Raw genomic sequence first — 23,427 nt, 5'->3', positions numbered from 1 at the left:
CCATGATGTATCTGAAACTATTTTGTATAAATAACACATCACTAATATGAAAAGATAACACCAACACTGGGTTTAAACAACCCAAAGGATTATAATAAGCATGATCCTGTTTTACATACATATATGTGTGTTATATTATTGTTATATTAACCCAAACACAGTGAATTTAGTGTGTATTTAAATCGAACCCTGTACTTCTACTTAAGATCAGAATTTTTCTGTAATCAATCAAATCAAATAATCGCCGGGCTGAAACTAACAAACTTTATTACATACTGCATGTCCTTTATAGCATAATACATCAATTATCAACATCAGAATATATATGGCTCTGATTTCAAGGTACATAAATCACTCAACAAAATACCCTGTTTGGACAAACAACCGATACAAAGTGCACAAATAAAGTTGATTCAAGTCAACTGCATCACATTACAGAACTGCTGTTGTGTGTTTTTTTTTAAATGAATTAAAGCTTACATTCAGAAACCTCAGCCGGGTCTGTCATCTGAGGACAGCTTCATGGGACAGTATTAATTCTCTGGTGCGCACCGAAGTAGTGACCCATGCATCATTAGTAAAAGTGGCACACATGCACGCCCACACACACACACACGCACGCACACACATTCACACAAACACACTCCCACACATACACATAATAACTTAAAATATAAATCCTGTATATTTGGCACCATATTTTTTAGCATAGAACATAAAATCCAACTTGCAATACAACATTGTTAGTATACAGAGGTAATATCTGATTTTGGCACATTAACAAGAACACAGGAGGTTTAAAAAGTTCATGTAATTCTACTTATCACATGCTCAGTCGTCAGTGACAGGTTTTAGGAGTAAGAGATAGAAACTCACTCACTGGATATAGCAAGAATTCCTCAACGGTAAAACGCTCTCGGGTAAAAATCGTGGGTTCGCTTCACGAGGAACTACAGACTAGAGGTGCCCATGTTAGTGATATCAGGTTGATGTAGTCTTGATGACAAGGAAAGCTCCTTTTTTCCTTGGAAAGATCTTCAGCAGTGCCATAATGACTCATGTAAACAAACGGCGACAAATACTTTGAGCATGACCTCTGTAAACCCTTAAATCCAAGGTGTACTAAGACATAATCATATATTGCACTCTAGTCTTCACTGCACAAAGGGGTTGTCCTGGCCTGTTCAAACCATCTTGACAAACAAAAAGGTGGTATATAGATATAGAATTAATAAGGTATTCAGCAATACTATTTTTATTATAACATCTCGTGTATATTAACTTTGATATATAGATTATTTCAACAGTATGATATGAAAGATACATATTTATAAATTGCTATGAATATAGACAGAGGCATCCGTCGAAACAGACGCAGCGCCAGATATAACATAATAACTATTCTATGATTACGTCTTCTCATCCGAACAAATACAATTAAATGCTTTCACACGCGTAGGAAACCGGCGTGTAACTCCATAGTGAATATGAATTGAAGCCTCCCATGCACAGAGAGGTTCCAATACAGGTCGGGACTGGTTTTCAGACAGGCCAGCGTGAAACCTTAAAACCTCAGCATGCATGCTAAGTAAGTAGAACAGCAATCCCTGGTGGACACGTAGAATAATTGCAGGAACATCTCGATGTATGTCACTGTCGATCTTTGTGTTTGATTTGCGGTGCCGTATTGGAAATAAAGTGAGAGCACAATAAAACACTGAAGTTTAGAGATTAATCCGGGGCTGCACTTGAACATCGATCTGCAATAAATAAAGTCAACAATGGCCCATCACCTACAACAACGCATCACAACTTCTTCTTTCAGCCTCTCACCCTCCGCACACATTTACCTCCTGTTTATTTGTGCCAACATATATATTAGATCTCAGAGCAGCAGATATACACATATACCGTAAGGACAGAAAACAAGGAACGGACATTTTCCTTCATTTCGTGGAATCTGTGTTGACCTCAGTCTGTGGTGGGGCACAGTACTATGTGTTGAGATGTGAGCTAATGAGCATATCCCAGGGGGAAAACTCCATCTATGTGTGTTTGTTGGAGTTTAACGCCTCAGGCTTGACTGGCAAGCTGCCCTGACTCCTTGGTAACTTCACTGTATCTTCCACAGATGTACCAAACCACCGATCAGAACCACCAACCCCTATTAGGAACACGTACGCGACACTGACTTCACATGTAAATAGCCTGTTTCCAAAGACATGCAGGCAATGTCCACCATCACGGATGGCTAATTCACTAACAAGTTTCACAACAAACGAGGAACCCTCATAAAGCTCAGTCGTATCAAGGAGCCAATTTATACTTGAAACGGCAGCAGCATGCACTTTGCGCAAAAAAAGAGGCAAAAATAAACGCCTGTAATCTTATTCATAACATAACTCCACGTTTGTCTATGCAAATTCACTCCACACTGGAATTGAGAAGCTCACAATATCCACAGTCTGCAAGAAAAAGCTAAAACTGCATCAAGCCACGCTCTAAATCTAGTACAAGTCTACTGCCAGCGTTCTACAGCGACATCAGAATCATCACTTACACGACCTGTAATCTACAATCCTCATCTAACAGTCTTCACCTCCCAACTCTTCACACGCAGGAGATGATAAAAGATGCCGTAACGCTCTTTTCACTCCGTCAACATTTTTGCACCGGTGCTTACGTCTGTGTCCTTTGCTTACGTCTGTGTCCTTTAACTGAAACGTATATATGTGAATAGAAATGACACTTTATCCCTGTGGGACTGGTGCTGTGAAGTCAACAGGGAAAAAAATAAGTATTGCACCCCAAATGTACAGCAATGACGGTGGTTCCTGCATAGGGACCACGATGACGATGCCAGCGCTGCCTGGACTGAGCCAACTTGCGCCACACCCAGCGTACAGCTGCAAGCACGTTTGTCTCCCTAGAGCTGCAGGGGAACAGTAAGATGCCTGAACGGAGGAGCCCTAGAAGGACCACGATTGAGCCAAGATGAAGCTGTAATGGTCTAAGAGCTGCCTGGTTGCCGAACTGTCCCACCCTGTGGAATCACCCGTCTAGAGGCCAGTGAGGTCCACGATCGCCTTGATGAAAATGGTGTCGTCGCGGATGTATGAGTTCTTGGCATCGAGCTTGGAGAGCGGGCAGAAGAGCGGACAGCCGCTGGCGATGTTCATCTCGCTCACGGGTCTCTGGAAGGAGGAGGACGTGACATCAGGTCGGAAGGCGTCGATGATGTGCTCCCTGTTGCTCTGGTCCAGCAGCATCAACGTCACCTGGAAACAAGGAAGAAATGGAGAGATTATGCTTGCATGCATCAAATTGTGTTATGCACGGCCTTCTCTTTAACAATAATGGGCAAGATTAATTCTCCTTAATACTTATTATAAGTACTATTATAAGTAATGCTACTTTAATCCTGTAGCGCATATGATGTCTCATCAGAAAGTCACTTTGGAAGTCAGTTCACCATTTTGAATTTCATATTGCATGAGGCCAAACACACAATTTTCAAAAGATTTTGCTCTGGGAAGAAAACCCTTAGAATAACCTTCAGTAAATACAAACAACCACAATTTGATGACGAAAAGAAGGCTTCAAATCCTTCGTAGATACCCCTCGTTGCCTTTGTGTATTTTACCTTCTGGTTAAAGGGCCATTTGAGCAGAGCGTCACTCAGCCCCCTCATCACCACAAAGAACAAGGACAAGTGGCTGCCACGCCCCGTCCCATCTCCATTCAGGTAGATCCGCAGACACATCTTATAGCCATACTTGTTGGTGTAGAAGGCTGAAAGGGAAATAGTGGGAGGGAGAAAACAGCTTCAGTCATCAGGCTCCTGCAACACACTGTTGTCTTTTAACACAGTGCGATGTGAATGTCAGAGGAGAACATTGTGTATTCTTCAAATTCTACAAAACAGGATTTATGTCTATCACAGGGTCAATTTTGGATTGACTGAATTTATACTGGTCAGACTCAGGTAACAAATTTGCAGCTATGTAGACCCCTCCTACAATCATGGGAAGCATGTCGTGTGTAGGGGTTATCAGTTGTCTTACAGAAAGTTTCCAGGTTTTGAAACTACTGACTACTGATTCTCCAAAGACAACAGAGTCAGACACACTTGTAATTGGTTGTTTTCTACAACAACGGAAGACGGTCATGTGATAGCAGCCTGACCAATCAGCCGAGTGTTTATAATAGCCCTGCACCAGTCCAGATTTGACCCTTCCTCTCGCCCAATGTCTGCTCGTCTGCCCCAGCCCCTTCCATGACACTCAAAGGTTAAGCAGTATAGATGATGGATGCATTGATCTACAATAATGACCCATGATACCTGGTGAGAACATGGCAGGGGCTCGACCGACAATCGCTTCCTGTCTCTTTTTGGCAAAATCTGAGATCCTCCAGACAAAGACGCCCTCGAAGGTGGTGGCAGACATTTCTCTGAGCCGGCCCTCCATCTCAGCAACTGTCAGGTCCTTCAGCCCCACTGTCCTCTCCAGCTGTCGCACCTGGAATAGAACCCCGCACACTCTCCTTTAACACATTTTCAAATCAATCCATCTAATATCTTCCACATAAAAGGAGACAGTTAATAGTTTCATTCTTCTTGGAGAACAAGAATCGGTGGTCCATTTATAGATAGAGTTATATGTATAATGTCATGTGTGTTTGAGAGTGTGAAAGGGGGCAGTCTTGGTACTGTCCCCCCCCCCTCATTCCTACCTTATTACTGAGAGCCTCGATCTTATCCTGGTCCAGTTTATGCTGACGGTTGCTGGCCTCCAGGGTGGTGGCAAACCTCTCCACCTCTCTGTTCAGCACACACACCACATTTTCAAACGTTCCCGATTTGACCTCCAGCTCCGTGCACCTGCGTCCCAGCTCGGCCACCTTGGTCTTCTCACTGTGGAGCTGGAGCTCCAGCGCTGCTCCCACCGAACTGGGCAATGGTGTGAAAGACGTGGAAACAGAGAGGGTGGGAGCTAGAGTTGGAGGTGGAGGGAGAGGAGCTGAAGCAGATGGACCGGGGGGACCGGAGCTGGAGGATGAGGAGGAGGCGACGGCGGCGGCTCCCTGCACGGGAGGCCCAGAGGAGGTGGTGCTGAGCTGGGAGACTCTGGCCTCAAGCTCCCTGAGGGACTGTTGGAGCTCCACCAGTTTGTGTCCGGCTACTTCCAGTCCCTGGGGCTGCAGGCCCTCCATGCTCACTTTCATGCCCATGATGTAGTGCAACAACAGATTGAGGTGCTCGTAGGCGTAGGTGCGCTCATGTTCGTGAATCTTCTCCTTCTCCACCTTCACAAAGGAGGCGACAAACTGGAGGTCAAAAGTTTTGTACTGAAACAGTCCTGCTTGACTCTGGCAAGTCAACAGACAGAAGACACAGCCATAATTATGTCTGCTCTTGATTCTTCTGATTATGTGAATAGGCAGGCCTCTACCTCTATCTTTGAAGCCTCTTGACTCTCACTGGACTTTACTTTATTATCAGAGAATAAATCCATCACACATCAATGTGTCTTACATTAAAAGGGGGGGGGGGGGATTCTGGTTAATAGTATATAGTAGTTGTTGATTTTCAATCATGAATACGGATGTCTGTAAATACACACTTAAATATATTTTCCATATTATAACACTAATTAAGGCCAGAAGTGCCTTTTGTGTACTTAATACTTTATGTACTAATTTCTAGCTCTACTGCAAAGACGGTCTCATTAAAACTTTCTAACCCCCTTTTACCAAAACCTAGAATTTTCATATAATCCAAAAAACGAAAGCATGTGCAAAGATATAGAAAAGATAACATTGATTTTATATTATATTGAATAATGAAGTTACTTACAGAAATGTCACATCCCACAACATGAAATCGACATGGAGTTCTGAATTTGCTGCAGAACTTAATATGGTCCACATACTGGGGAAACAACACAAAAGCAAACAAAAGGACATCAGTGAAAAAGACAGCAAAGTATCAGATTCTATAAAAAATGATTAACTGTTAACATTTCAACAACCCAGCCGATGAATAAAGAACTTTTTTTAAAGATATTTCCATTTTCCTAAAAGACTTTTCAAACTATCTGAATGAAGAAATATTGTGTCTGATGCAATTTCGAGTCATGATTCAAATTTAATTTATGTCTGATTAGTTCCTGATTATTACTAATGTTTTTTTTATGTTACCTGATCTATTGTGTTTATATTGTGCTCATGTAATGAATGCTTTCTTTTCATTTATCTTTTTATTCTTGAGTTAATATAATTATATATAAGCAGGTCCCTCATTAATCTGTTTAATTTATATTTCTATCTTGTTTTATATGGTTGTAAAATGCATGTGAAGATAAAATAAATCTGATACCTGGATTGAAAGCAGAATCATAAATGGAAAACATGGTTATTGTTTTTTATTGTGCAGTGGAGAAAACACACATTTTAACTCACTAAATATTTTTTAGCAAAGTTTTGGAAATGTCTCCAACAGCAGGAAGATAATATATATATAAAATTCCAGTCTGTCTTTTTCACTTGTGTCTCTGAAACTGAGTGTCATCTTTAAAGTGGGGATAAGTGCTGCAGCTACATGAGACTCTGACCCTTTTTTGCGACGAAATGTTTCTCGCTTGTCTACATGAGTTTAACAGAGATGACTCACCTTCTCTCTGGGTATTTTCTTCTTGGCGCAGCCTTCACAGATCATTGGGTACTTGGGACAGATCTCATCATGTGCCTGGAAAAGGAAAAAAATAAAAAAAAGAGAGCTGCTGTGATGTACTCAGACATGACACGAGCGTCTTAAATCCAAATGAATAATTTCTAACCTTGATGTTTTTGAAGTGAAATGGCTCTTTGCAGTACTTGCAGTTGAGCGTCCTCTCCGGGCACTCTCGCTCGCTATGGCGCTCCTGTTCGTTGAAGCGGATGCGTTCCTTGCAGGATGGACAGGGGATGATCATGAACTCACACTTCCCCTCGTGGCTCTGCTGTAGGAAGGAGAGCTGAGGATGAGCTGTTGTGGCAGACTTTACAGTCAGGCCACAGACTATACTGTCTGCAGAACTTACACATACCATCACAGCAAGGTGAAGCTCGTAAGCTCAACATTTAGCTCAGAGATAACCAAACAAAACCGCACATTTGTATCCATCTAGAAGCAGTTCAAGACAGAGGGACACTGAAAGCATACCTTATGTCCCATCTCGTCATGTCGGAGCAGTGTTTCCCATTAATAATCTAGACTGTTGCAGCGCCTCAAATTCTAAATTGTCCTATAACTTTGTGTTTTGCTCCGTTGCTGCATTGCATAGCTGTGTGCAAGTTGTACTGTCCTGTTGCAGCTGCAGTTGTGTGCGTATAAGTCGCGTGCAGTGCAGTTCTCTACTGAGTCTGCGTACCTGTCACTGAATCTGTTGATGTGAGAAAGTGAAACAAAACTCCTGGATCTGCCAATTTATTCGGATCTGCACAAAGTTTCTATATGTTCTCTCCTTAATAAGACATCCTTCCACCAAGTGTTGTAGTAAACCTGCTACTAACAGACAGAGATAACAAAAACATCCCTGGCCGAGGTAACAAAGGATCACCTCCTTATCAAAGCAAAATGTTCAGGCATAAGAAAGTCATGAAATGCCGTCTCACCTCGTACTCTTTAATGCTGCCTTTCCAAGTGCAACTTTCATTGATACAAACAGCTGACAGGTTCTCAACTTCCCTTCGGACAGCGTTGTCAGGAAAAGCCTGAAAAAGCAAAAGAGAAAACAAACAGGTGTCATACTGTGTCTGTGCAATGTTTCCATTTCCGTCCCTGTTTCCATCATATTGATTTTTTATGTTTGGATTGAAATTGTATTAGATTTTTTTTCTTTCCTTCATTCGCGAGTTTAGGAGTGAATTGAAAAAAGCAAGAATCGCGAGCTCCAACTTTTGTCCTGCATGGGCTTTTGTTATGCATTAAAGTATTTCAATCTTTAAATTATACTTTACTACTGTTACTTAAGTACTTAATATTGTTACAGTTGTACAACGTGTAGTTTATATATGAGAGGGAAATATTTCACTTTTACTGACATTTCATTCGTGGTTTGATAACCAGAGAGGTAAATAAATCATTTTAAAAGGCAAATATTAGGGAGAAAATAATGCAAAGTCCTGTTCCAGAACTTTTTTTTCTTTTCTCACAGCCACTTCAGATCTTGTGACCATTTGAAAGGAGGGAGCACTATGCAAAACTATACAAATACTCAAATACTCCCTGGCCCTGACACAACCCTTGACTACCTCAACACACAGATCCTTCACAAACACGGTGTTCATAGTGGAAGGCAAAGAAAGACTTTCTCTATGTATGATAAACGTTTTTAACCTTTGAACATTGAAGTCTATAGAGCTAGCTTCACCTTAAGCACCTACAACAGTAACATGCTGCTTAAGAATTGATGCATCACGATCAGATTATATCACATGCATTTTTGTTCATAAGGCCTTGTATAAATTCAAGTAATTTGCATTATTATTCAGGAGTTACAGCAGAAGTTTTCAAAAACCAGGACTTTTATCACTTACTGTACATTTTGTCGATAATAATATTGGCTCTAATCAAGAGATTTTGAATGCAGGGCTTTAACATGTCATAGAGTATTTTTACATGATTATACTGGTACTTAATGTTTTTTTCTACTAGTGGTTATGTATGATGAAAAGCTACAGTGTTACCGTGATGAAATCAGGCTCTGCGTCATTTATAGATTTCAACCTGACAAAGGTCTCATCACCAGTGGGACTGAAGTGACAAACATCTGAAATGATTATATCTAGAAAGAGTGTCTGAGTCTGCATCAAAATGAAATCATCTTTGTTTGTCCGTGCATGTGCTTCTTTATTAGTGTCTGAGTTTCCTGGCAGGAAATTGTCGTCTTAGAGCAGCAGTAGAGGAACATAACGTTAATTTTCCATCCCAAAATTAATATAAACTGTTTATACCTTAATGCACTTACTAATTGGTCAATTTGTTGATTTATTGTTGTTTGCTTTGACTCATTTAGTTTTTCACGTTTGTTTTGTTATTTAAATTCCCCCCCTTGATTTACTGTAAAGAATAATACAACTTTTTAAAACATATTTAAAAATCTGAATTGAATGCATTTTGACAATAGAGCTGAAATGATTAGATCATTCAAATTAAACAATCATGCAAGTACATTTTCAAGATGAAATTCGAAAGATTCTCCAACTCTGCTTTTCTTAACATGATAATCTGAAGAATTGGGTTTAAGATTGTTCTTTGATTTAAACAGAACATCTGCAGACTTGAGCTTGAGCTCTGGAAAACTTAGACCACAAACTTTCACTATTTTATCACATCTTATAAACAATCAATAAAAACATTTTTAACTTATAAAGCTTTTTTTGATTAAAATATAACTTGAGCCTTCATGGCATAATTCGGATGAATTCGCTGATAAAATCGATAGATTCAGTTTCATCATCTCATCGAGATGATGAAATCGATAGATTCAGTTTAGTAAAAATATAAAAATCCAATAAGGAAAGATTATACTTTACTGTACTGGGTAAAAATATGTTTATACTCACACATCCTTGTTTCAAAATGGACGTAGGGTCCTCAAAAATGTCCTCTTTAATGCAGGCACTGCACTTCTGGGGTCCATTACTGCAATAAAACAACGACATCTACTGATATACAACTAATAAAAAACATCATGTAACAAATGGTGGAAAGGAAATAAGTAAATTTACTCCAGTGCTGTACCTAGGTAAGGAGTTCAAGTTTATACCTCTTCCCTACACATGTCAGAGGGAAATGAATATTTGAATCAAATCAATGCGATAGCAGTTTAACAAACAGCAGTAAACCCAATGACCTTATATCACTTTAACGGAAGTAGCAATGAACCTTATTAATGCATGTTTTTCTAGTTCTTTGTTTCTAGTTATTTCTTGAAGTGCTTAATTTAGAGTAACATTTGTTTTGATGTTTTTGTCTTCATCTTGTGGTAAAAAACAATTTAATGCCGATGTACCAGTTATTGTTTTGAAAGTAGAGGGAAGGGTGTAAGAATATGACCCTTCAGTCTCAGGTCACTCTCAACTCGAGAGCTCGAGTAGCTTTCAAAGGTTATTGGTCCTCCCCTTCAAACCTCTTGTGGACATTACACTTGGGCCGCTCCTCACCTGACTGTCCTGTTGAAGCAGTAGGAGCAGAAGCGGTGTCCACACTGGGCCTGAAACGGTCGTCGCAGTATGTTGTGGCAGCAGTTGCACAGGTGCTTGTCCTCCAGCTTGTTGCCCAGGATCTTCTTGGGGAAGCCTGGCTTGTTGCTCTCCATGGACGAAGGAGGGGACGGTTCCTGTGCGGCCATGGTGTCTGTTCACACGTCGCACCTGGGCAACAAACAAACAAACATGTCAGAGTACAGGACAAATAAATATAATTTATTTCATTTTGATACAGCAGTTAGATAAATGCTGATTAAGAAATTAGCCGCAGTGAATATTTTGCTAATGCTGTTTCTCAAAGATTCTGTATTTTTCAGCTAATTGAAAACATTCCTGAAACAAATTGCATTCACTTGTAAGTTACAACAATATTTCCAGTTCTTAATAGCATACATTTTTTTATTGGGTTGAAATCTGCAGTTCAGGCAATAAGATTCAAACCTTTTGGAAACTAAGCAGGACAAATGACCTCGAACCACGTCAGCACAATGGCCCAACAGCATCGTCACAGCTCATCTGAACAAATCCCTGTTTTCCACACGTCTTTCCAAAGTCTGATCATGTGCTGCACTGACAGTCTTCTTCACCCTGAGGAGGAGCACCTCTTCATGTTATTTCCATACACTAATGCACAAGATTGTCACATTCACTACAGTGTCACACTTTTTACAACGTTACAAAGACGATTTCTCAAAGTCATTGAGTGCTTCACGAAAGAAGACGACTATCAGCTGATCTGAGGCTGGACCCAGGATCATAGTTAGTAAATGCTTGATGTACATAGCTGCGTAGTTGTGTAAAGCCTTAAGAGTCAGCAATACAATTTCAACATCACTACAAAAACTAACAGGATGTTTAGTCCTGAGGGAAAAATAGGTCTCATGTAGTCACTTTTGGGATAAATGTCACAAAGCATAATTGGACGAATTAACAGCGTGACTGTGCCATGTAATGTATGTATCCATTAGGTTTCTCTCCTCATTTATTCAGGTTTTTCCTTTGATTTGAAACATACCTGTGTACAAATATGTATATGGTATAATATGTAATAAGGTTTCCTTTATAAAGTGTTTCCTGCGGTGGCAGACGTTTTCAGAACATTTACTCAGGTACAGTGGCAATACCAAGGTGGAGAAACACAAGTTTGGGCTGTCTATTTAAATGTCAATAAAAGTATTACCTAAAATATACTTTAAGGAGCAGAAGTAAGACTACTCACCTATTTCTGAGTAAATTTGAATTGATGCATTCATGTGTAGAAGTGGATCAATATTTAACTCCTTTTTATACCACAGTGCAACTTTTCTGTAGTAACACAGCATATATGATCTGTCCATTATATTTTCTTATGAATAATATGAATCTGTAGAGTAAAGCAATTAAATGAATGCGGTGGAGGAGGAGTTAATACTGTTGTACAACAAACTACTACAAATATGATTGAAAAGGTTTAACTCTATTTTGAGACATTGTCCCTCCACAAGCCGAGTCCACAGGATGGAGAACTGAGGGCCTGACTCAGCAGATTTTCTATTTCAGTGATGCAAATGTCTCATTGATCAAAGTCTGAAGACAGAAATAGAGCAAAATAAACCTGTTAGCCCCTAAGTCTATTCAAACAATACCATGCCTAACCATGACTGATGAAGGGAATGATAATCAATATATATAATGTGATGCATTAACAAGCGTCCATATGTATTATGATTCTTGTTTTTGTCATTCATCTGAATGAGTACTTTGCCCCATGTCATGAAACATGAGATGGAGTTTACCCTTCTGTAGGAGCTAATGATTACCTTAATCATTTATACTTGCAGATTATTTTCTCGATCAAACAATTGGTTGTTCAGTCAATGAAATGACATAAAATTGAGGAGAACAACTTCCTTGTTAGGGTCCTCCAGGCAGCTGTTGGTGCCTCTGACAGCAGCCTCCAATCTTTCAGTCACCACCTTCAGGTTATATGATGTATTGTTTATAATGATATATAAACAATACAGCTTCATATTGAACATGTGTATAATTTCCATTGTCAGGGTAGATATTGGCTATAAGCTGAGTATGATCAGCTGACTATATGTTAGCACTACAAGTTAGTTTACTCACCCTCATTTGTCATGGAGCATGTGGCAGCTTTTACACCTCGGTGGGGACACAACTAACGATTACTTTCATCATCGATCATATCAGCAGATTATTCTCTTGATTCAATTGATCATAGAGTGAAAACCCAAGGATACTGGATCCAAAAGCTTACAGAAATGGCTGTCACAAAAGCAGTAATTCAGAGTCTGGAACTAGTGATGGTTAAAGTGGATGTAAATAATATATAAAATGTTATAGTTGGGGTCCGCCAGGCAGCTGCTGGTGCCTCTGACAGCAGCGTCCAGCCTTTTAAACACGCTGTCACCCATCAGACATGACTGTACCATGGGTGTTAAACCTCCTCCTGCTGTGATCATGGTTCTTCACAGGCCAGCTGACGGGCCCACACCCTTTGTTTACATTCCCACATTCATGGCTCCCTGTGGTTGACTTGGCACAAACTGATGATGATGGTGACGATCACCGGCTGCCTCGCTCTCTGCTCCAACAATACACATCCAAGCCTACCCAGTAACGCTGCTGACAACCCGCACATCCATTGTCTCCAGCCTCCTGCTCCTTCTTCCTTGTTGCTAAGCTATCAGCATCCTGGAGTCAGAAGTGGTACCCAGCGCCGCCACGCCCCTTCCAAACCTCCAGCCTGCCGGGGACCATTTGCTGGGGAAGCGTCTGCAGAAGCAGCTTCCATCTCCATCACCGGGAGTTCACACTTACCAGCGGTTTGGGTCTAAGCCGTCATCGCGTGCACGGGCCGTGGAATCACGTCTCCCCGTGGCACGTTGCCGCTCGCGCACCGTGCGGAATGTTACACGCGCGTCTGCAGCCCGCTGACGGTGTTTGCTCCAGCCTCAGCCACATAATAGAGATGTGGTCCCCGAAAGCGACGGCTGTTATTGTCCAATATCGCCATTGCACTTTCAGACTGGCTGTTACGTCATGCAGGGGGGCTGAGCGCCGGTTGATAGGCAGACGATCTGTGGAGGCGTTCATCTCATTGGTTCAAATTTGAGGAGTGGGCGGGGGCTTTGTTTGTGCGAGCACAATGAAGCTTCGGTTTACAGGTTCACAAATACTCTTTGTTTTTAATGCTCCTGCTTCTGTTGGCATGTTAAACACACTGTATTACATCGGAGGGTTCAATGAGTTAATATGTCAGATCAGATGCAAGGTTAATATAACAGTACTATGTAAAAAATAAATAAGTTACTAAAGACAGTAAACTAATAATAAAGCATTGTATTGTGGGCTATAAAAGGTTGTAATGGGCTATAAAAGGTTGTAATGAACATGATGATAGCAGTAAGTGATATGGAAGTAATACTGCACATATAGTGTTAGTAGATAGATAATAGTAATGATTTCTCTATTATTATTATAATTATTATGTTATTGTAACATTTCACCCATTAAAATAATGGGTCATAATACTTTATCCCTCCATTGTAAATGTTAGTTGATGTTAACTAAGTTGTCCCTTTTTTAGTTTTTTGTAAGGTAATGTCTCTGTCCTGTAAATATGGCAGAATTGACTTCAAATTGACTTTAAAAACGAACAGGGCCCTCCTTTGTATTTAAAAGCGGTGTAAAAGAGCTATTTAGTTCAGCTATGTGGCGTATCTGTCATGCGATGTAGCAAGACACTATCCTTGATCTACATGTAAAACAGGCGGTTATCCCACTCCAGAGTTGAGCTTCTTTTCTAAGGGATTGATTGAAGGCAATCATGTAAACGAATAAACCGTAATTTGGTAATGAATACAAATTGGGCCGTTAACAATCACTCTAATTAGTTTTGGTGAAAAAAATCCATATTTACAACTGAAGAAATGCTCTATTTGCATAAGATATTTAAACATTTTACAGTGACAGTGAATTTCAGATTCCAAATACCACACAATGTTAATGTAAAATTCACTAATGGCCATGAATGTTAGTAAAAGATAAACAAAAACTCATTAAATAACATAAATATAATTTATTGACCACAAGGTTAAGACTAAAGAACATTAAAACAGCACAAGTTGACCTTTTCTGAAATGTTTGTAAAACCAGTTATATACGACCTTTACACCTAGATACCCTCTTAAAAACTAAATCCAACTGTTGTGAAATGTTAAATCAAAGCGCTCAGATAAATGCTACACATATGCTTCAAAATGTCGCTTCACTAACACTTGTACACACTAACACACTTTTCATCTCTAGCATAAAATAGTCCTGAGTGGAAAGGGAAAGATATTGCACAATTTAAGTTGACGTTCACACCAGTTTGAGAAAACGTTCTGAATGAGCTGTCCGGGCTTTGGCATCAGATCTACTGCCTAATCTGAGCTACAGAGGTCAGCCTGTGGTTGCTGTGTATGAAGATGGATGACATGACTGCTCCCCAACAGTGAAGCCAAAGCAGCTTGATCGCCGCCTGATGGCTGACTGCAGTATAGATCATAAACCCTGCCTCCTCCATGTTAGGTGATGTGATAGGTTTTCAATCTCAAAAGTCAAAGAAGCTTGTTCTTATCATATGTTTGGTTTAAGTTTTAGTCTGTTGATGCTTTTAAAGGTGAAGCTGAGGCTGACTTGTGATTGGTTGATCGCGTGTACCAGCGGAACCTCGTAACCAAGGCTCCATTTCCTGATCAATAACCATATACAGTCTATGAGTTTGCCCATCATGTCTAATAAAAGATAAAGCCTCTGTGCAGACCAACCATCTTCTTCAAGTCTCTTCAAGTAGCTTCTGCAGGTTTCTTTGAATCTAGGATGAAACAAATATACATTTATATTAACACCATATAAAATATTAAATACTGTGGAAACGTCCATAACTACAACTTTCTTGCTGAGTTAGATGAGAAGATGGATGCCACACTCTTATCTGTATGCTACATATGAAGCTACCACCAGCAGCTCATTAGCTTATCTTAACTAATCTGATTGAGAGTTTTCCACATCACATTTCTGTGAATAGCCATGTTTGATAGCAATCAACTCTTTGCTCATTAGTCATTGACTGTTTAGTCAGAGATCACACCTAATTTGACTCAATGTAAATGATCAGATTTACACATTTGTGTAAATCTGATCATAAAATATGAAAGATTGTCTTGTACAGTTTATTAAAATCAGACAAACCTTTTCTAGCTTGAACAGGTTGGTGGACAGTTCTCCATAGACCTCGGCATTCCCTTGATCCTGGGACCTGTGGCTCACTTCTTTTCTGCAAATAGATTTGCACTAAATCATGGACCAAACAATGTGTGGTGTGTGGCTCTAACCAGATGAAATGAAGCAAGGTGAGTGCATTCGGGAACGTGATATAATCTGATGTCTGGAGAACAACGCTCTACACTGAAATCTCCTGTGGGTCAAGCTCTTACTCGTTTCGGATGTGTTCCCCAATGGAAACCAAGGAGTTCAAACGATGCTCGAGAGCCACAATCTTGAAAGCCATGTAACAGGAGGACAAGACGAGAACACTAACTCTGCTCACACACACAAACACAGAGAGAAAGAGATGAACATTCAAACTCTGACATTTCTCACAGAACAACCGTTGACACGCCCCCGAGTTATGGAAATGGGAGTCTAACAATCGTCCTGTCAGACGAACCGGGCTTCTCATATTCCACATAATGAAAGGCCACTCACAACACCAAATAGATTAGGAGGATGGCCTGTAACGACTTGGGCTGAGAGGATTTGTCTGTGAGCGTGACTACTCTGGTTGGCTTGGCTGACCCTGTAAATCGAAAAGATAAAACAGAGAAAAGTAGATTTAGTAGAGAAAGTAAAACTGCATTTTTACATTTTAGAAACAATTGTTTTGGGTGCAACAATAAAGAAAAGTGCACATTTTGGGAAACATATAACCCCCTGCTGTTTGAGTGTTAGCAGGATTACTAAAAAACTTCTGACCTGATTTTCTTAAAACTTGGTAGTTGGGTGGGACTTTTTTTCTTTCACTTTTACATCATTGTAATTAAAAGGGCAATTTTTTGACATTTTAAAAAAAATAATATCAGGCAGAGTGTAGTGGTGCAGATTTAGATAGTGATCTGGATTTAGTGAATACAAATATGTGTTTTTATGGGGATATCTTCATTTACTGAAAATATTTGAATACTTCAAATGGATATTTTGCCTATTTAATATAAAAACAGTCAGCAGAACATTTCTGTTTACATGGTACATGAATCTGATCTCAATACATCTATATCCAATTTGTGCAAAGTGGCCAATCAACAGGCTTTTCTGCCGCCACACTCCTGATGTTAAGCCAAGCTAAAAAATAAAATAAAAATATGATTTACCATAAAGTCAAAGCACTTCTTTAAACATACATAAAAAGTGAATGATTCATATATTCATAATTCTAGATATTTTCGTTGATACTGAATTCCTTCTGGGGAAAAGTGAAACTCAAGACTACAGAGGCAGAAACAAAGCTTCCTTTGACTCAGACGGATCCAGTTGTTTAAGTACCGTTGTTGAGTGGAGCTCTGTGTTTCGGGCCTGGGGTCTGGAGGTGAATGTCTGCGAGGACTGAAACTTCTCCGCTCTTCACCGCACTCAGGAATGAGCCTTGGAGGCCGCTGAAGTCTGCTCAAGTAAACAGAGGGGAACCCATGACTGGAGCCGCCTACCCTGAGCCAGAGTAAATATTCACATTCCCAAACATCCTTACACATCAACATGTTCCCTATGTGAGAAGGGAAAGGCTGGCTACTTATGAAGAAGGGTAGAAACAATAAGCGGAGGATCTAATGTATTATTCAATGGGGTCCCAACTGTTTTCCGTGTCAACTGTCTTCCCAATAACAAAAAGCTCTGTGGCTCAAATTTCACTTTGAATGAAGCCACAGAAACAGCGGCCACCCTGAGCACATTCAGAGAGCAGACAAACTTAATGTATAGGTAGATTAAGGTTAAGTAAATAGTAGCTTTGTAAAGGTGGTGCGTTTACACAGAGGGCTGAGGATGGAGCACACACACCGGTTATTTTGTCATAATCTGGAGTTTGAGAGCCGGAGCTGCTGCTCTCCATCATCTCCTGTCGTCTCTGCTGCACCACCCCGTCCAGGTCAGAGAAGTCTCTGGAAAAATCCTGCAGGAAAAACCATACAGTAAAATGGACGCCACATACTGAGAGGCTATTGTATAACATGAGAGCAGGGCATTTCTATAGATCTTATGTCACAATGGAAAGTTTAAAAACAAATCTTCTCGTGTACAATGAATACGTCCGATGAAAACATTCCAGTAAAATGGACGGACAGACCCCTGACTGACCAGCGGAAGAGACGACGAGCTGCTGACTCTGAAGCTGTTTTCACAGGAAGACGGGACGGGGCTGTTACAAGTCTTGTCCATCTGTAACCACAGGGAACACATTTCAGTCTGCAGAAAATACAACTGGGTGATATGGCCCAAAATTATATCAAGAAAAAAAAATCAGATATTACCAATAACTATCACAATAAATGTCACCTTGTTTCTCTAAGGTTTAAAGAACGATTCTTGCTACAGAGTGAAGGTTGAGGCTTTAAACTTACACGTACAACCAGAAAAACATTTTCCAAATCTGAGGTAGAACATGTATAATCCTTCTCACACTACAAAATCTATTCAAAGCTATTCATGAAGAAAATGTTGCTCTTTTTTTAATAACACGGTTAATTAATAAAGAAACCGTAAACACACCACTGACAAATTATTAGCTACTAGGAAATAGCTGTAGGGTGAAAGTACTTGCAATATTCACTCGTCTCTTAGCTGTTTCTTTTTCTCTCCACTGAATCCTGAGTAAATATTGGATTGTGCTGATCACTGACTTGCTACCTTTGCTGTTAGTGTCCAGTTGGGCTGAGGACCTTTTAAACCTTTTGAATATTTCTATGGCCCAAATGACTGTCAGCAAATCAGGGTGACATGATACTGTTTTACTTTATTCATCTTGTTTACAACATGTGTGGGTATGGACCTGTCAGAAAACACAATGTTCCCTGATACCTGATTAAACTGCCGGTCACTAGTTCATTCTATGCGACAACCAATATAAAAGTTATTTCTAGCTATTATTTGACAAATATTCTGTGTGGTCCATAAACTCCCAGTGATTTTTCTTTATGGCCCACTTGCTATTGAAGCTGAATAGCCCTGGTGAAGGTCTGGATTTACAAAACAATCAGATCTCACCCTTTTATAGCAGCACTCAATGGATTTATTATGTTCACATTCACTGTGTATTCTTTATGGTTTTCATTTGTTTGAGATAGAGAATGAAAGAGTATTGGAGACACACTGATGATAAAAATACTTTTGAGATTTTGAGAATGAAGTTGTAATAACACAAGAAAAAGTCATAATACATTATAACTTTATTTTTATAATATTAGGTCTGTATTCTCATGTTATTAATACTTTATTTTCTTAATGTTACAACTTTATTTTTTATAGTATATATTATATATTTTTAATAGTACAACTTTTTACTCGTAATAATACAACTTTATACTCTTTCTAATACAACTTTATACCAAATTCTTGCAATGCTATGAGTTAATGCTAATGATGTTACAACCTCAATATTGTGATATTACAATTGTATTCACATAATATTATAACTTTATTTTTGTAATGTTGTCATCATTATGTTACAACTTTGTTCTTGCAGTATCTTTACTTAATCTCAACTTATTTTTGAGACGACCACAAAGTTGTTGCATTTCGCTGTTGAAGGCCTCTCCGATTCAGTCGCCATGTTTACTTTCATCCAAGCTCTAATAAGAAGATACTGATTCCCATTAAGATGAAGGAGTGTTTCCTATTAGATGTCACTTACCTCGGGGTGAATACAGATGGATTTGAGCAGTTTGTAGGTGGTGTTTCGAGACAGGAAGGACACAAACACATGCTGGGAAAAACAGAAGTTTACAATCACTCTCCTGTTTGTATCAAACGAAATTCAAACAGATAGTCTCCACAGTCCTATTACCTGGTCACTTGTAGTTTCAATCACGAGGGCGTTTGGCACTAACAATGCGGTTTTGGTTTTTTTGATGAATGTCACAGACATCACCGGGATTGAGATCTGGGGAAAATATGATTTTTTAATCTCAGGTAATTGTCACAGTGAGAGAATTCAACATGGTGCTGGTGCTGAAGACGAATGACTTTTCAAATTCGTACCTTGGTGTCTCTGCCAAAGACTTTGGACTGGAAGCAGATCCAGTTATCAGAGACAAACATTTTGCCCTGATATAACATGTCTTTCTGCAAGGCACATGTGTAACCTGTCAACACACGCACACCCTCACGTTAAGATTAGCAACCTGATCGAATCCAATCCGATTTCTGCGCTTTTCCCATCAAGGTAAATGTTTCATCTCACACCTACTTTGTTTGAGCAACTCATCTTTGCTGACGTCCTTGAATAATTTGTGATAGTGGGCATTTCTCTTCGATAACTGAAAATATAGACATTCTATTTGTACGATTTTGCAAAAATTAGTTAAAAATCCATCACAGGGTTTGGTGAAAATACATATCCCTACCTGATTGGGCTGCGATTTCTTCCTTTCAATCTTGGTGTCAAAGTCGCTCGTGCTCAGCATTGGTGAAAGCTGCTCCACAGGTTTCACTCTGGCAAATAAAAGGTCAGGGTTTGCGGTTAGGTGGCATAGAAACAGCTGAGGACCACATGCAACACCAACTACAACAGCAACAGCTTCAGAGGAGTCACAGCTCGGGATAACACACCAACACTTGTTTCTACTGTTCCACACAGACTCTACAATCACGCGTCCTTCATGGGACACTGCGCGAGTCACCTGTGGTTACGCAAGAGCCGCTTACACAGCAGCAGCAGAATCTGTAAACAGCTCTCAGTCATGCAGGTATCAAGTAGTTATGTGGGATTATAGAGTTGTGCTGCAGTTAGAAGGTGAAAAACAACACCTGATGTCATACTGAGAGGACCCTAAGACCCAACATCTGTAGATATTTATTTAGTTTGGGTTATTTGAGGGTAAAATAATGTTGAATTTGAAATAATCGGCTATTTGTCAAAAGAGATAAGAGCAGTTTGCAAAGTGTGTGTGTGTGTGAACTATTGACAAAACACAAACCTGCACACACAGCTAATCCTGAACGAGTCCTCAGCAGTGAAAACAGGAGATTCTCAGCGACCTCACAGTAACACATGATTTTCTCTATGAGCCCATGCCTTGAGGGATTTGTTTAAAGTCACGTGATTGTAAAACAAATCAGAGGAAGTCTGATGGAATGGTCACTTTACCCTGTGTGTACAGACGTGTAAGAATATGTGCGAGGATTCAATCAGATTCCAAATATTTACTTCAACTCTTTCTTTCTCTGTCTAATTGGTATTTTAGATCGTTTTTGTTATGTGTGTACATTTTATGTCATGTGTTCACTTTTGTCTTCAAACTCCCTTGTTTCTCTTTGTATGAATTAAGTTTTTGAATTGAACTGAATGATGCAATGTGTTTTTATGTCTAAGCAACTGAAGTAATACTGCAGAGAGTTGAGGTTTAATCAGAAGTTATATTCACCAATCAGCAGCAAATCCAGTTTCTCTTTGCACATGCAAATATTTACATTTAGTATTAATAAGGAGTGCACCTAACAACTAGTCTGCTGATTCATTTCTAAACAGATTGATTCAATGTTGGGTGAAGTCACAGTGGCGACATAGGTTTTTGCCTATCCAACAATTGAAAATCCTAATTAATAGACCAATATCCTAATGAATTCAATATCCAATACAACATTATAATTTAAATAATATTATAATATTATAAAATATAGAAAAGCACGACATTCTCACATTGGAGAAGCTGGAATGAAAATATTTCTGACTTTTTACATCGATAAAAAAATCGATATTATATACATTTTCTGTCAATACACCAAAAGTATACATCAACAGGTCCCTTTGGTTATACTGGGGTTATCAGCCTAATTGGTGACACTTGACATCCAGCCTGCTATTTCATATTTATGAGCAGGGAACTTTTATTAAATTGTTTATAACACAGTTAAAACAATTTAATGTATTTACCGAGCAGATTCGTTTATGTATTATGTTTATTGCATATTGTTTTGATGATGTCCTGACATCTTGCTCTTTTCAGATTGTTGTTGTATCTGTAAGGATCCTCCAGTGTCTTGACAGGCAAATTATTATCATTATTAGTAGTGGCAGTAGTAGTAGTAGTAGTAGTAGTAGCAGCAGCAGTTGTTTTTCCCTGCACTGATAAGCCTCATAAAGAGTCAAGGCTGGTGTTTAAGCAGATAATGAATGAGAATATAGTAGAACACAGATATTTAGGAGAAATTGTGATGACCAATACTGCATATCGATTAACACTTAGAAATAATATAACCTGCTGCACCTCAGGCTGGCTGGTTTCCTCCTGCTCTCTGAGGGGTCTGACTCTGCGTCCACACACAGCAGGAGGTCTGCAGGCAACCTTCCTCTCCTCCTCTCTCCTCCATTCTCCACTTCAGACCTGGACACATTCAAACTCAAACACTGTTCTCTTCTTTTCTCCTCCTGCAATGACTCACCTTGAAAACACACACACATTGTCCAACTTGTTGTGACACATCCAATTTTTGCAGGAGTGGAGTGAATAGAAACCCAACACACTCTCCAAGTAGCAGCCGAAGCAGAGTAGCGTGCAGTACTAAAACTTCATGGGAAAAGTTTTGATTGGACTTCACTAAATGCAAATAAAGCCTGTCTGGTTCTATCCAGTGCCACGTACACATCACATGCATCCATTAATCTATCAGCACGGCCCTTAAAATAAGATCCATGCCAACAACCACAATGCATTAGGCCTGTGTGGCCTCCACTGTGGCGGGACAGCAGACCAGGCCCTTCCTCTCCATCTCACCCACACTCACCGATTCCCCCGGGAGTCCCTGTTGAGGAGTTGCTCCGGAGTGGATAACGGGGTCAGAGGTCTGTCCGCCGGCTCGGTCATCTCTTCCATCTGTTGCACACTTCATTTATATTGCACGGGCTCCAGCGTCGGTCCCCACTGGGCCACCCTGCTCCACAGAAAGGAAAAAACACAAGAGCTCCAGGAAGCTGCAACACGGAAAGTTTGGGAATTGCTCGTCGACGAGCCCGAGGGAGAGGGAGGCGGAGCCGGGAAAAGGGGGAGGGCGCACCACGGAACAACATCAGGAAGAAGAGGGAAGGAGCCGACCTCTGCAGGAACTTAAGCCTGAAACATGCTTCTGCGACTGCGTCTGCGTCTTTTCACGCCGCTGTGGCGCAAGACTCGTTTTCATTCATGCTTCCCCAACCGTTGCGCGTCTTACAAAGCAATTCCGCGCCAGAACACTAGGCGGAGTAATGCTTTTTGTCGAAGACGACCTTAGAGACGCCTTCTTTCTTCTTTGTCGATTGTTTATTTACATAGCCACTGCGGCTCCTCGTAGCCTTTTTCTGGCGGACAAATCCGCCAGTCAGTGACAGGTTATACAAGTGATCATACTATCGGATATCTTCTGCCAAGTGCTCTTCTATTTGGTCCATATTCGTTCTTCTAAATCTGCCGTGATTTCTGCCGGTATTATGGGGCATGAAACCGGAAATGCAGCTCCAGAAGGGATGTAGAGCAGACCAATCACAGCCTTGCGGGCTGAGTGAGCTTGCGGAGCTTTGCCGTAAATTTTAGAAAAGGGGGTCGACACCCGTCAGCACGTAAGGAGGGATACATAAGCACGTAAGGGACCCGGAAGGGCTCTTGCGCTTACGGGCCCGTGAAAACGCAGAAGCATGTTTCAGGCTTAACCCTCGCTTTAATCATGCTGCAAAGTTGCAAGGTGTTCGGTGATTCAAGTTATTACCGGTTATAAATCAGGTCAAAAGGGAAACTTAATATCCCAAACCCACAGCTATTACAAGGTCGGATTGTGCGTAAAATCTGTGCGTAAAAACCTCTCCACCGTACAAAGCTGAAATGAGCCGTTGTCAGGTTCACTCTGTGTAGCACTAAAGCTGCTGGTCTACTTCTTTAAAACTCA

At 40.2% G+C, this 23,427-nt stretch overlaps 2 protein-coding genes across 3 annotated transcripts; both read right to left on the bottom strand.

The window, feature by feature from the left end:
- Nucleotides 1–250: 250 nt before the first annotated feature.
- On the bottom strand, nt 251–13,266 carry LOC133974901 (TNF receptor-associated factor 2-like). Of its 2 annotated transcripts, XM_062412716.1 has the most exons (12): nt 13,078–13,266; nt 10,696–10,842; nt 10,210–10,419; nt 9,610–9,688; nt 7,657–7,755; nt 6,840–7,001; nt 6,674–6,748; nt 5,858–5,932; nt 4,735–5,307; nt 4,343–4,520; nt 3,644–3,792; nt 251–3,278 (listed from the first exon to the last, which is right to left on the bottom strand). In XM_062412716.1, exons 3-12 carry the CDS (start codon nt 10,395–10,397, stop codon nt 3,060–3,062), a joined length of 1,797 nt encoding a protein of 598 aa, XP_062268700.1. In that variant the 5' UTR covers nt 10,398–10,419; nt 10,696–10,842; nt 13,078–13,266; the 3' UTR covers nt 251–3,059. The 2 variants fall into 2 exon arrangements, with proteins under 2 accessions (XP_062268700.1, XP_062268699.1); XM_062412715.1 differs by lacking the exon at nt 13,078–13,266 and having other exon boundaries at nt 10,696–11,243.
- Nucleotides 13,267–14,676: 1,410 nt separating this feature from the next.
- LOC133974902 (GRAM domain-containing protein 2B-like) lies at nt 14,677–22,526 on the bottom strand. The gene is made up of 14 exons (XM_062412717.1): nt 22,297–22,526; nt 21,780–21,896; nt 19,917–20,004; nt 19,760–19,829; nt 19,552–19,655; nt 19,358–19,453; nt 19,205–19,276; nt 17,653–17,733; nt 17,356–17,467; nt 16,846–16,962; nt 16,012–16,102; nt 15,741–15,845; nt 15,496–15,580; nt 14,677–15,118 (listed from the first exon to the last, which is right to left on the bottom strand). The coding sequence occupies exons 1-14, from the start codon at nt 22,383–22,385 to the stop codon at nt 15,080–15,082; spliced, it is 1,266 nt and encodes a 421-aa protein (XP_062268701.1). The 5' UTR covers nt 22,386–22,526; the 3' UTR covers nt 14,677–15,079.
- Between the last annotated feature and the right edge of the window lie 901 nt (nt 22,527–23,427).

Source organism: Platichthys flesus, chromosome 19 (genome assembly GCF_949316205.1).
Source record: "Platichthys flesus chromosome 19, fPlaFle2.1, whole genome shotgun sequence".
Lineage (NCBI taxonomy): Eukaryota > Metazoa > Chordata > Actinopteri > Pleuronectiformes > Pleuronectidae > Platichthys > Platichthys flesus.
Note: the sequence above shows the minus strand (reverse complement) of the source record. Positions and strands in the feature narration are given on the sequence as shown.

Excerpts from the sequence above, each read along its gene's own strand:
- LOC133974901 (XM_062412716.1), bottom strand. The coding sequence starts at position 10,397 with ATGGCCGCACAGGAACCGTCCCCTCCTTCGTCCATGGAGAGCAACAAG. Across the intron at positions 7,756-9,609 it reads CCATTTTGAAACAAGGATGT|GCTTTTCCTGACAACGCTGT; the intron begins GTGAGTATAAAC and ends TTGCTTTTTCAG. Across the intron at positions 7,002-7,656 it reads GCAGCATTAAAGAGTACGAG|CAGAGCCACGAGGGGAAGTG; the intron begins GTGAGACGGCAT and ends TCCTTCCTACAG.
- LOC133974902 (XM_062412717.1), bottom strand. The coding sequence starts at position 22,385 with ATGGAAGAGATGACCGAGCCGGCGGACAGACCTCTGACCCCGTTATCC. Across the intron at positions 21,897-22,296 it reads AGGGACTCCCGGGGGAATCG|GTCTGAAGTGGAGAATGGAG; the intron begins GTGAGTGTGGGT and ends GAATGTGTCCAG. Across the intron at positions 15,581-15,740 it reads GGGGAACACATCCGAAACGA|AAAAGAAGTGAGCCACAGGT; the intron begins GTAAGAGCTTGA and ends ATCTATTTGCAG.